Below are 11,770 nucleotides of genomic sequence, written 5' to 3' on the forward strand. Positions count from 1 at the left end.
AGGCCAATTTCCTAAAGGGGCCAACCTGCATCTCCTCAATGCCAGGTGGACATTGTTTCCAGTAATACGATGTGGCCGCCATCTTGGTTCCCTCCTCTGGCCTGGTGGTTACAGCACACACAGAAGCCCTTACTGAATTCATCCAGCAAGCCTTAGAGGACAGCCCACAGAGTCTGTTCTTACTGAACACTGATGTCTCTGTTGAGAACAGCTATCCTCCAAAACAGCATGGCCTGGGACACTGTCACTCCACAAGGAGGCACCTGTGCCATTATCCAGACAGACTGCAGTGTGTTCACAGCTGAGTCTGCTGACGCATGGGCTTTATTAAGTCACACGAGAACATAAGTGAACACCGAGTGATCCCAGCGCCAGCCTTGGGGACTCAGAAATCATTGATCACATCATGGGGCTCTTAGAAAAAGCAGTGACTGATTTTGGAATTTGGAATCAGTGTCTTATTCTGTATTCTCTCTTACATGTGCCTACGTTGTTCCTGGGGCATCTGCCTCTAAGATAGCCAGAGGGCCATGAAAAGAGCTACCTTGAAGTGAATCCAATGCCTTGCTGATGGGTCAGAGTCCACTGCAGAAAGAGGGGCACCCAAGACAAGTTCCCATGCTTAGTAAACCTGCCACCTCCCTACTTGGAGTGGCTGTCTCTTTCTCCCATTTCTCCCTGCCCTCTGAGTGTGGGACCCATTTTGGGTTATCCCTGGGAAGCTCCAGAGTGGGTTACAAACCAACAAAATGAAAAAGGGGTGTATGGATGAGACAGACAAAATGACAGATGGGTAGAAAGACAGAGGGAAGATGGAATAGAGAGGTAAGTGGCCAGGGAAGCGGGAGAGAGGGTGGCATGAGGAAGGGGTACCTTGCTTTCGATGCCCACCCTTCCCCTCTCACTGGTCTGCAGCAGGAGTAGCCTTCCTGCCCCCGCTGTGTTTAAAGCTGAGCCGACCCCTTCTCCCCCAGGACTGCCGACTTCTGTGGAACACCAGCCTCACCCTGGGAGGCCGGGAGGTCATTCACCAAAGCAGCCAGAAGCCAGGGCCACGAGGGCCTGAACATCCACTGCTTCCAGTGAACTTGGGCCCTGGGGCCCATGTGCCTCGATCCCAGGACTCCAGCCACCACCCCAAGGTCCCAACACTGACCTGCACCTGGCTCTGGGCGGCGGCGACCCTCTTGCGGAACTCCTGGAGCTGGGAGCGCTCGCCTGCGTCCTGAGGCTCCTTGCCCTCAAGCTCCCGCAGCTGCCTCTGGCTTTCGCTCAGCTCAGCCCGCACCTGTTCTGCCTCCTGCTCCAGCTCCCGGATATGCTGGCTGTGCTGGCGGTTCAGGGCCTGGGCCGCCTTCCCTGGTAGAAAGGGGACGGGGGAGGGCATGCTCCTCAGCACAGGCGGCCCCCCTCCACCAGGGGGGACCATCCCTTCGCTCCCCTGGGCGGGGTTCCAGACGGCTGTCCGCCATGGGCACCTGCACGGGTTTTGCCAAACTTTGGTTCCACTGGTACCGTGAGTTACTTACTTAAACTACTTTCTTTTAAATCGCTCGCTTTTTAAATGAGCCTTATTGATAACAGCTATTGTGGATAAACTGGCTTTAGTTCTACCTAATACATGCTAACAAATACAGAGCTTGGGCCTGCATATAATTAAGCCTCTAGAATTAACTTCCTTTGCAGGAAATCTGAGGACAGAGGAACAAGTTAAATAACACCACAAGGAAGCAAATAGGCAAACCCAGAACACAGGGGTTGGGAGGTGGGGGGTTTGAGACACGTGAGAAGGAGCTAGAAGGGAGACTTCAGAGGCCTAACAAGCACGCACAGCACGTGGGACACATGGGGAGCTGGGTTCCAGCAAACAAGCGGTCTGCACACACTGCCGAGGAACTGAGGGGACGGGCCCGTGCCTTGGGCATCCAGGTGACAGTAAGTTTTGTTAGATACGCTCACAGCATTTCGGTTAAAATGTCCAAAAAGAGGCATACCGAAAGGTGTGGGGGCCCAGTGACAAGATGCCAAGGATTTGCGTCGAAACCCTCAGCAAAGAGAAAAGGGAGAGATGAATGCGGGGAAAAGCTCGTAACGCTAAATCTGGGTGGTGGGTAAGGGCCCCACTGGTCCAGTCTCTCCCTGTGGGTTTGAAATTTTGTAATAAATATATAACTATTAAAATAAAAAGGCTCAGCTGGTTATTACCTCACACCATTCCCAGCCCCTTGACGCGCATCGCCGGTGGCGGACAGCGTGATCTGGGGACACTGTTTGCTCCCTGAGACCAAGAGAGTCCGTGTGCATCATGGGGCCTAACCCAGCACACTAATGAATACAACCCTGCGACTACCACCAGGTAATGCGAATCAGCCTCATCACTCCAGCTGAATTAACTCACTTCAACAACCCATAAAACAGGTACAACTACCAGCCCCACCTTAGAGATGAGAAGACCGAGTCACAGAGGCGCTATCCTACTTGCTCAAGGTCGTCCAGCTGGAAGAGGCTGGCTGGTTACCAAGCCGTCTGGCCCCCGCTCCTAACCACCGCCAGGTGGGAGCCCCACCCGAGAGCCCACCACCTCACCTGTGCGGACCAGCTCGCCAATGAGCTCCTCCTTCATGCGGATGTTGATGGCCAGTTCTCGGATCTTCTGCTGGGCTTGGGCCAGCCGCCACTCAGACGCCATGGCCGCTGGGGTCTGACGGGGTCGAGCCGGAGCCTTGCTCCCACCACTGACTGTAACAAGCTCACTGTCAAGGCCGCTGCCCCCACAGGGGGAGGTGGGGGAGGGAAGAGGCACACCCTGGGCAGGGGCGGCCAGACAGCCAGGGACGAGGCATGGACCGTCCAGGAGGGCAGTGCAGGGCCACGGAGGGGAGGTCAGAGCCCTCTCTGCCCCAGACCCAGCTCACCTCTGGGCCCCGGGATGGCTGCACCCACTTCCTCAAGGGTAAGCTCTGGGCCCTTCCTGTCGAGTGGACTCTCTGGGCGGGCCCCCACCCTCTGGCTCCACTTGCTGATTCCGTTTCTGGAAGACAGAAGCAGGAGTCTGTACCCTTCCCCACGAGGAAGGAAGAGAAGCCACTGGGCCTTCTGTCCCCTCAGAGTCAGTGGAACCCAGGGTGCCAGCCTGGGAGAACTGAGGCACAGGGCTGAGCTTTTGGGGGCACTGAGGGCCGCCTTGAAGGCTGGGAACCCTGAATCCCACAGCACGTTCACCCCAGTGAGAACCCTGGGTTCCAAGCCCACTGCCCCCATCTGTACCTCCCAACAGGACCGGAGGTGAGCACAGCCCGGCACTCCAGCGGGATCCTCCCTGGGCCCAGCCTGGGCGCTGAGCTGCTTCCTGTCAGGTGGGCGGCGGGTCCCACTCACCTGCGCAGGTGCAGGGTCCGAGGCAGCTCAGCCGCTTGCTCCTCCTCCTCCTCCTCCCCCTCCGCCTCCGCCGATGAGCAGCTTCCACTTCCCGGCCCGTCTGCCTCCCCCTTGGCTCCGGCCTCTCTGCCATTTGTCACCTGCTAGTGGAGTGCCGATGGCCTCAGGACAGGAAGCTCCAGGGCAGCCTCCATCAGTCATTTCCCATCACCAGTCTTTGCACATCCCATGCCTCCCCTCCCCGCCGCCCATCCCAAGTTGGAGCAGGAGCTCCCCCTCTCTCCCCACAGCACCCACAGCACCTGGGACTCCTCAGGTGACAGTCTGCCCTTCCTTTGCATACAGGCCTTCGGCACCCAAGTCTGCACCTGCCCGAGCACCGGGTGTATAACAGACTACTGCCAGACTCACGCCCTCCCTCTCTGTGCATCGGGCTGTTACAGCCGACATGACTCAGAGCTTTGAAGAAGATGCCAGAACAGCCTTTGTCCAAAAGGTCATAAGTAGGAAGACAAGCTCAGGGAGATTAGGGCCTTTGGAAAAGTATACTTGCAAAGACAAAAGGGGTGGCCTGAGAGGTGATAAGCTCCCCATCCCTGGAGGTATACAAGCTTCCAGCCAGCACCGGAAGCCAGAATCCCCTCTGTAACCTCCTCACTCCACAATCTCCAGCCAGCCCCGGAATGCCCAATGACAGCAGATCCTTCTGAGAGGCCAAATTTTGGCCCTTCCCCTAGGGGCACTGGAAAGGGGCGTCTCACAGCTGGTCCCAGGAAAGCCCAGGGTGAGCGGCACATTCCCCAGCACTGCCCTTCCCCTGTCTGAGCCTGTCCAGTTCAAGAGACAGCTTGCCTCGCCACTTCCTCACCTCTCCCCAGTTCTCGGGGCCAACTTCGTCTCCAGGAAGGCAGGCAGGAGGCACCATGCCCAGCACGTGGCTGTGGGCACACCCCAGAGGGGCTGTGTGAGGCCGAGGCACAAAGGACCCAGGAGGCAGACCCTGCAGGAGCCCTGGGGCCCCCCAGCCAGGCCGCACCAGTTCTAGCCGCAGCCGCAGCTCTGCCATCTCCTGCTGCTGCTCCCGCAGCCGGTCGCTCTGCAAGACAAGTTCCCAGGGCTGATGGGGGACGCGGATGCGGAGGGTGCATGGACGCTGACTGGCAGAAGTGCAGAGAACTGTAGAACAGGTCTGAGGCCACCCCACCCTCTCTGGGCTAAAACCGAGAAGAGCCACATATCTCTGACCACCTCTTGGGCCGCCGCACGCCCCCAACACAGGCTGCACTAGTTCAGGGTCAAATTCTCTCCCCATCCTATTAGGCCCTATCCCGTCCTCTGTGTCAATCCTCCACTTCCATGCCAATCACAGCCGCCAGAGGGCGCCAGCAGCAATGCTGACTCAGTTACCTTGGGACAAAAAGGCCTGACTCCAGGGACAGACCGGCAGCCCCTCCAGTCCCACCTCCCATGCCCGCTCACTGCCACGCCGCGCGCCCATCCACCTGATTCTGTTCCTCACCTCCACGCTTTTGCCCAGTTATGCCTCCCCTATCTCTTCCCACCCTCTCAGAAGCCTGCCCTGGCTAACTCCCTCTGCTGCGGAGAGGCTCGGCTCAGTTTCCCCTGGAGGAAGCCCGCCGCCCACCTGCAGTTTGTACTGCTCCATGGCGTCCTCCAGTGCGGCCAGAAAGTCTCGGTTCTCCTCCTCCAGCCGGGCCACCTGGCTCTGCAGTGCAAGCAGCTGCACTGCCCCGTCCTCGTCCTACCGGGCAAGGAGAGAGGCTTCAGGGACACGAGCTGGCAGGACAAGCCTGCCTTTCTCTGGGACACCCCAGCCCTCCCTCTGCCCTGCTGGGGGCTCCCCTAGTCCAACTTGCGACTCCACTGCAGGCCCTGCCTGGCAATCGGGGCTCCAGAGCCCACCCTGCCAGTGGTCCCCTCTGCAAGCTATTGCGGCCATCTCTTGCCATTATTAATCACACTTTTACTGACAATAATAACATCACCGCTATTACTAGGACCAACCTACTGAGGCTCCACAGCGTGCTGGGCTGGGCCCTTTATACACCTCCGGCCCTTATAACATCCCCAAAAGGTAGATACCAACGTTAGCCCCATTTCCCAGACTGAGATCTGAGGCTCAGGGAGGGTAGGGAATGCAATCGAGGTGATCAGCAGAAGGGTCTCTGAATCGGGAATGGGCTCTGCCGATGGACACGGGGCAGGGGCACAACTGGCTTGATGAAGGACCTCTTCCTTCCCCTTCCCTCTCTCCCCGGGGCCACACCTGGCCCTTGGCCACCGTCGGCCCGCCGGGGCCCTGCGTGGCCTGCTCCTCGGCGGAGGCGCTCTCGATGCCGCTGTCAGGCCCGGAGGCGGAGCTCAGGGCGCTGCGCTCGCCCTCGACGGCGCACAGCCAGTCGCGCACCTTGCGGGCCGCGGCGCCGGGCAGCCCGGGCTCGGCCTGCAGCTCGCGCAGGAGGCTGTAGGCGGCGTCGGTGCGGGCCCGGTAGCGCGCGCACTCGGCGCCCAGACGCGCGGCGGCGGCGGCGGCGGCGGCGGCGGCAGGGGCGGGGGCGTTGGCGGCACCGGGGACGCGCCGGCCGCGGTGGATGATGCGCGTCTCCGAGCGGTGGCGCGGGGGCCCCCGCGTGCCGGCCGCCGCCTCCTCGGGGGCGCGCTCGGTTTCGGGCCGCCAGTTGACCGTGGCGCGGTTGCGGATGTTCTGGGCGCGGCTGGCGTAGTTGAGGGTGTTGAGGGTCTCGTCGAAGTCGGAGGAGGAGGGACTGACGCAGGCGATCATCACCGTCTTGGCGTTCCCGCCCAGCGAGTCTTTGAGGATCCTGAGGACGCCAGGTGGGCCGCGTCAGGGGCCCCGGGGCGCCGGGACCTTGAATCGGACCCCGCGGGCCGGCAGCTCGGACTGGTGGGCGGCGCGCCCGGGAAGCCAGACCGGACCCATCCCCTACTCGCCTCCCCCTACCCCGCGCCCTTTTCCCCACCAGCCGCCCGAGAGAGGCGCCCCTGCTCGCGTGGGCCATCGGCCGCAGGGCCCTCACCGGGTGATCTTGGAGTCCCGGTAGGGGATGTGGCTGCCGCGGCGCTGGGGATCGCCCAGGGCGCTGATGACGTTGCCCAGCGCCAGGAGGCTGCTGTTGATCTGGATGCTCTCCTTGAGCCGCTCGCCTGTGCTGCCCGTCTTGAGCACCCTCTCTGAGCCCGCCAGGTCCACGAAGTGGAACTTGGAGACCAGCAGCTGGCCCGCGGTGGGTCGGGGTAGGCGGCTGGGGGCGCGCCCCCGCTGCTCCAGGGTCACGGTGAACACAGTGTGTGAGCGGCTGGACAGGCGGTTGAGGTGCGTGGCCCCCGTGTGCCGCGCTGCGTTGCCCATCTCCAGGAGGCTCAGCACCTCGTCCAGGCCCTCCACGTCTACCTCCTTCACGCCACACAGCACTGCGGGCACGGAAGGTGGTGAGCCCGGGGCGGGGGCTGCCCGGGACTGACCGTCCAGGAGGGCAGACAGAGCAGGGCTGGCCCCCTACGGCTTTTCCCGACCCAGATGCCCCTTCCCCATGCCCACTGAGCCCCCGGGGGGGGGGGTCCTGCCCATCCTGACCCAGACAGAGGGGCTTCAGCTTGCCCCAAGCCCACCTCGATGCCTTGCACTCTGAGTACAGACGTATATACTGAACTCAGGGGAGACAGGAGACAGGAAAGCAAAACCTTCCAGAGCTTGGGTTCCCCAGTTAGGAGGTACCCCTCGCAGACTGGTGAACTGCCCCTCAGCTGGTGAAGCCCCACTGCCAGCAGAGGAGGCCCCGGGAGTTCCTCACCAACATTTCCCCGATCATCCTCCCGAAGCTGGATGTCTCGGCTGGCAGTGCCCACCTCTAGCAGGTCTCGGAACTCTTCCTTGTACACTTCCAGGTAGGACACGTGCACGAGGCAGTCCAGCAGGTCATTCTCGTCGATCAGCTTGAAGGCTTCAGCCATGGCCCGGGGGATGATGCCCTGCTCATCCTCGTGAAGGGAAGCTGGGGACACACCACAGAGCCTCCTGCCACCATGCCTTCAGCCGGACAGGACTCAGGGCCCAGAGGCCCCTGCCGGCAACTGGAGGCTGACGCAGACAGCAGCAGAGGCCCGGATGGCTGGGGAGCCTGAGCCGGCCCACACTCCCGGGTGGTCAGGCAGAATTACAGAATGTCAGAGTTGGAAGAAACCTCTCAAGGTACCACCAACCCCTTTTATGATGTAAGCATCCCCTCCACTACATCTCTGCCTGATCATCAGATACTCCTGGTTTGATTACTCCCTGGGACAGGGAGCTCGTTATTATAATCTGTGCTCAGTTATCTAAAGGACCTCCTACATTTATCCCAAGGAAGTAATAAGAGGCTCTTCAGCACTCTGCATAACTCAAAAAAAAAAAAGCAAATGTCCTAAGATCCAAGAGGGGATCTGGTTAAATAAATTATATACACCATAGAATGCCATAGAATGCTAAGCCACCATTTAAAAATTAGCTTGAAGCAGGGCACCTGGGTGGCTCAGTGGGTTAAAGCCTCTGCCTTCTGCTCGGGTCTGGTCTCACAGTCCTGGGATCGAGCCCCGAATCGGGCTCTCTGCTCAGTAGGGAGCCTGCTTCCCCTCTCTCTCTGCCTGCCTCTCTGCCTGCTTGTGACCTCTCTCTCAAATAAATAAAATCTTTTTTAAAAAATTAGCTTGAAGAATATTTAATGATAAAGAGAAATGTTTATAATAGGTTGTTAAGGAAAGAAAAAAAGGGGCACCTGGGTGGCTCAGTCATTAAGCATCTGCCTTTGGCTCAGGTCATGATCTCGGGGTCCTGGGATGGAGCCCTGCATCGGGCTCCCTGCTCTGCGGGAAGCCTGCTTCTCCCTCTCCCACTCCCCCTGTTTGTGTTCCCTCTCCCTGTCTCTCTGTCAAATAAATAAATAAACTCTTAAAAAAAAAAAAACAGGTTATAAAAGAATGGGTATAATATAATCCCATTTTTTAAAGGTAAAATAATTTCCTCAGGAGAAAAAAACTGGAATGCTAACAGGGTAAGTGCTGAAAAGCAATCAACAAGTAAGTTATTTTTGTGTGTCTGCTTATGTTTTTCTGTATTTTCCTAATTTTTCCTGACAAATATGGATACTTTTATAACCTAAGAGAAAGCAGTCTGGGGGCGCCTGGGTGGCTCAGTGGGTTAAGCCTCTGCCTTTGGCTCAGGTCATGATCTCAGGGTCCTGGGATCAAGCCCCGCATCAGGCTCTCTGCTCAGTGGGGAGCCTGCTTCCCCCCTCTCTCTGTCTGCCTCTCTGCCTACTTGTGATCTCTGTCAAATAAAAAATCTTAAAAAAAAAAAAAAGAGAGAGAGAGAGAGAAAGAGAGAAAGCAGTCTGTGTTACTTAAATTGGGGGCAATTCCTTTAACTGGCTCCACAGCATCTCTCCCAAGAGTCTGCTTCTGAGCCCCAGGAGCTGCTTGTTCCCTCACCCCGTGGTGGAAAAAGCCCGGCTCTCCCAGGACCCTTCCCATTCCAACGACTCTGACCCAAACACGGATTCCTGACCCTCAGCAGCCACCCCGACAACAAGCCGGCTTCTGTTGCCTGTCCTCCCGCTGAGATCACCACAACCACACAGTGTGGCCGCATTTCCGTGGAACCGCAAGGCCCCCACCTCCAAGGACTCTACCGACATGGCTGGTCCCACCCTGGGCCGTAGATCCGAGGAGGAAACCTCCGCGCGCAGCACTCCCACCTTCAACAGGGATTAGCAGAGGCCGAAGTTTAAGAGACACGGAGGCCCGGCAATGCGGCTGGGGCCTCCAGGACGGTCACTCACCCACACTGGCCTCCCCCATGGTGTACGTCTTCCCGGAGCCTGTCTGGCCGTAGGCAAAGACGGTGGCATTGAAGCCCTCAAAGAAAGCCTCGAGGAGGGGCTGCACGCAGGCCTGGTACACGGCCTCCTGCCCCGCGTCCTCATCCAGCACCACGTGGAAGCCAAAGTGGCGGTCTCGACCGAGGGTGACGCGGCTGTGCTCGGGCTCTACGGTCAGGCAGCTCTGGTGGCCGTGCAGCAGCTCCTTGGGCAGCAGCGGGCGGACGCGCAGGCCCACCCTCACTGGGGCCTCCTCGGCCGCCGCCGGCAGCCTCTGGGTCTCCAGCCCCATGGCGCGAGGGTGGGGGCCTGGAGAGAAAGAGACCCCTCCGGTCAGCACCTGTACTCCAGGGGCTGGACCGCCCCCTGCAGGTAACCGGGAGTCGGATCCTGGGGTTTCTGGGGCTCCTGGGGCTCCTGACCTCCCAGAGAGGGGAGGGAGGGTCATTAACGTTCAGAACGTCCTCTGCGCCAGCCTGGTGCGCAAACACCGCGACAGCCAACGCGCACCTGCTCGGTAACCGGTCATGGCTCCCATCACCGGCAAAATAGGCCCTCACTCCTGCACCTGACTCCCACGGGCTTCTTTGCTCCCGCTCTACCCTTCCCCCGGACCCCATCTCCTAAAATACACACACACCCCACAACCACCACCGCCACATCAGGGAACTCCTGTCCCTACTACCCACTGGGTTCCCCCATGATCTCTGCCTTGGTCACCTCACAGGCCCTGCCCCACCTTCCTGAAAAAAGTCAGATCCTTCAAGAACAAGTTCCCACCACCAGATCTGCCAATTCCATCCTAAGATCACGTTCACCTGCTGCCCCGCCCCCCGCCATCCTATTGCCAAAGAGCGGGCCTGGCCACTGGCCCCTTCACCAGCTGCCTCCCTGCTCTCAGTCTCCCTGCGCCCTCCGCCAAGGCAACTAGGGGCATCTTCCAAAATTGGAAATGCAACCCTGTGACTCTCCTGCTTAAACTGTCCCAAAAGAGGTTCCACACTGCCCTTGGTAGTCAAAACTTTAACAGCTCTGCCCACCTTGTCTACTCACTTCCTGCACCCCACCTTTGCTCACCTTTCTCTGCAACACACTCCCATGTCTCCGGGGCTTAGGCTGGCCCTGTCTTCTTCAGGGAGCCAGGGACGCGCCTCTGCTCTGTGTCCCCCAGCACTACACACACACAGGCAGGAACCCTCCTGTCCCGCTTCGTGGTCGGACGCTTAGTGGCTGCCCAGCAGCGATGATGAAACTGCACCCCGAAAACCTTCCCCGTCCGGGTTCCCTTCTTACCGCAGCCCGCACCGCCCCGTACCCACCGGGCCCACAGCTCTCGATTTGTCACTAACTTCTCTCAACGCATGCAACGGTTCTTTCTTTCCTTCAATCACCCAGTCCCTGCTGGGTGCCTGGCCCTGGGGACACAGCGGGGACCGTCGCGCAGTACAGTGGGCGCCTCCGCGCGCCCCGCACCCTGAGCTCTTCCAGCGCCGCGCGGTCCCGGCTTCCCGGAGGCCCTGCGCACGGAAGGCGCCGGCACAACTCCGCCGGTGCGGTCGGGCGCTGGAGAAGGCGGGCACGGGACAGGGGCTCCGAAGTTTGCAAAAGTGATTATAAATGCGGACCAGACCCTCGCAGCGTCGGCGCTCGCTCCTCCCGGCCAGGCCCGGGATGCTGGCCTCCGGCTCCCGGCTTAGGGAAGGGGGTGCTCCCGCCCGCCCAGGAAGGGGCCTTCAGGAGGCTGGTACGCTAGGATGGGGGCTCCTCGTGCTCTGTCAGAGCTCCCCAGGTGCCGGCTCCCACCGCCACCCGGCCCAGGCCTGAGCGGGGAGGGGGCGAGCGCGCGCCTCCCCCCACCCACCCCGTCCTGGACCTCCACTCCTCCCGGGCCCACACCCACCTGCCTGGGTGGGAGCAGTCCCCCGCCGGTGCAGTTAGGCTCCGAGCCTCCGCGCGGCGCGCTCCGATGCCGTCACCGGGACCCCCGCCCCCCAAAACATCCCGCCCCTCACCCGCAACTCCGCCCGCCCGGGCGCTCGGGGGCGGAGGCGCTAGCCGGGCGGCGCCGCAGAGTCTGTCCGCAGACAGGGCGGGGCCGGGGCTGGAGGGGCGGAGGGGCGGGCGGGGCCTTGTCCGAGGGGGCGGAGCCACACTTCCTGCAGGGGTCCCCCTGAGCCGTCCCAGGCTGCAGACGCTGAGCTCTGCAGACTTGCGGGATTCTGGGGACACGCCGCCCACCAAGGGCCACCTGATGCTCCGAGCTGGAGAAGCCCACCTGCTCATGGAGCGGGGCACAGAGATCTTACAATGCAAGTCCCAACAGGCGAGAGGACGAAAACTAGGAGACTTTCCGCTCCGCGAGCGGAGGTTAGATTTTCCAACCCTAGATCCTGAGTAACAGTGGTCGAAAGATAAGCTACTATTTGTCATTAATTCATTCGTTCAGGTGCAGACGTTCTCTCCTCCCGCCGTTGGACCCCTGTATGGCATCGCAGCAC

General features: G+C 60.3%; 1 protein-coding gene across 3 annotated transcripts in view; it reads right to left on the bottom strand.

Annotated features, from left to right (window-relative positions):
- Positions 1–11,197, bottom strand: part of KIF7 (kinesin family member 7) — a 33,834-nt gene extending 22,637 nt beyond the window's left edge. For 2 of the 3 annotated variants that reach the window (XR_006381739.1, XR_006381740.1), the window contains exons 1-10: positions 9,234–9,663; positions 7,212–7,412; positions 6,438–6,831; positions 5,666–6,221; positions 5,024–5,140; positions 4,247–4,474; positions 3,379–3,521; positions 2,916–3,031; positions 2,587–2,739; positions 1,157–1,359 (exon numbers count right to left, since the gene is read on the bottom strand). Coding sequence is in view for 1 of the 3 variants with exons in the window: in XM_044231476.1 (XP_044087411.1) it covers positions 1,157–1,359; positions 2,587–2,739; positions 2,916–3,031; positions 3,379–3,521; positions 4,247–4,474; positions 5,024–5,140; positions 5,666–6,221; positions 6,438–6,831; positions 7,212–7,412; positions 9,234–9,564 (2,442 nt within the window). In the remaining 2 variants the exon portion in view is untranslated. Of the gene's footprint in view, positions 1–1,156; positions 1,360–2,586; positions 2,740–2,915; positions 3,032–3,378; positions 3,522–4,246; positions 4,475–5,023; positions 5,141–5,665; positions 6,222–6,437; positions 6,832–7,211; positions 7,413–9,233; positions 9,664–11,172 lie in introns of those variants that run through there. The other variant, XM_044231476.1, reaches the window with a different exon arrangement.
- Positions 11,198–11,770: the final 573 nt, after the last annotated feature.

Source organism: Neovison vison, chromosome 13 (genome assembly GCF_020171115.1).
Source record: "Neovison vison isolate M4711 chromosome 13, ASM_NN_V1, whole genome shotgun sequence".
Lineage (NCBI taxonomy): Eukaryota > Metazoa > Chordata > Mammalia > Carnivora > Mustelidae > Neogale > Neogale vison.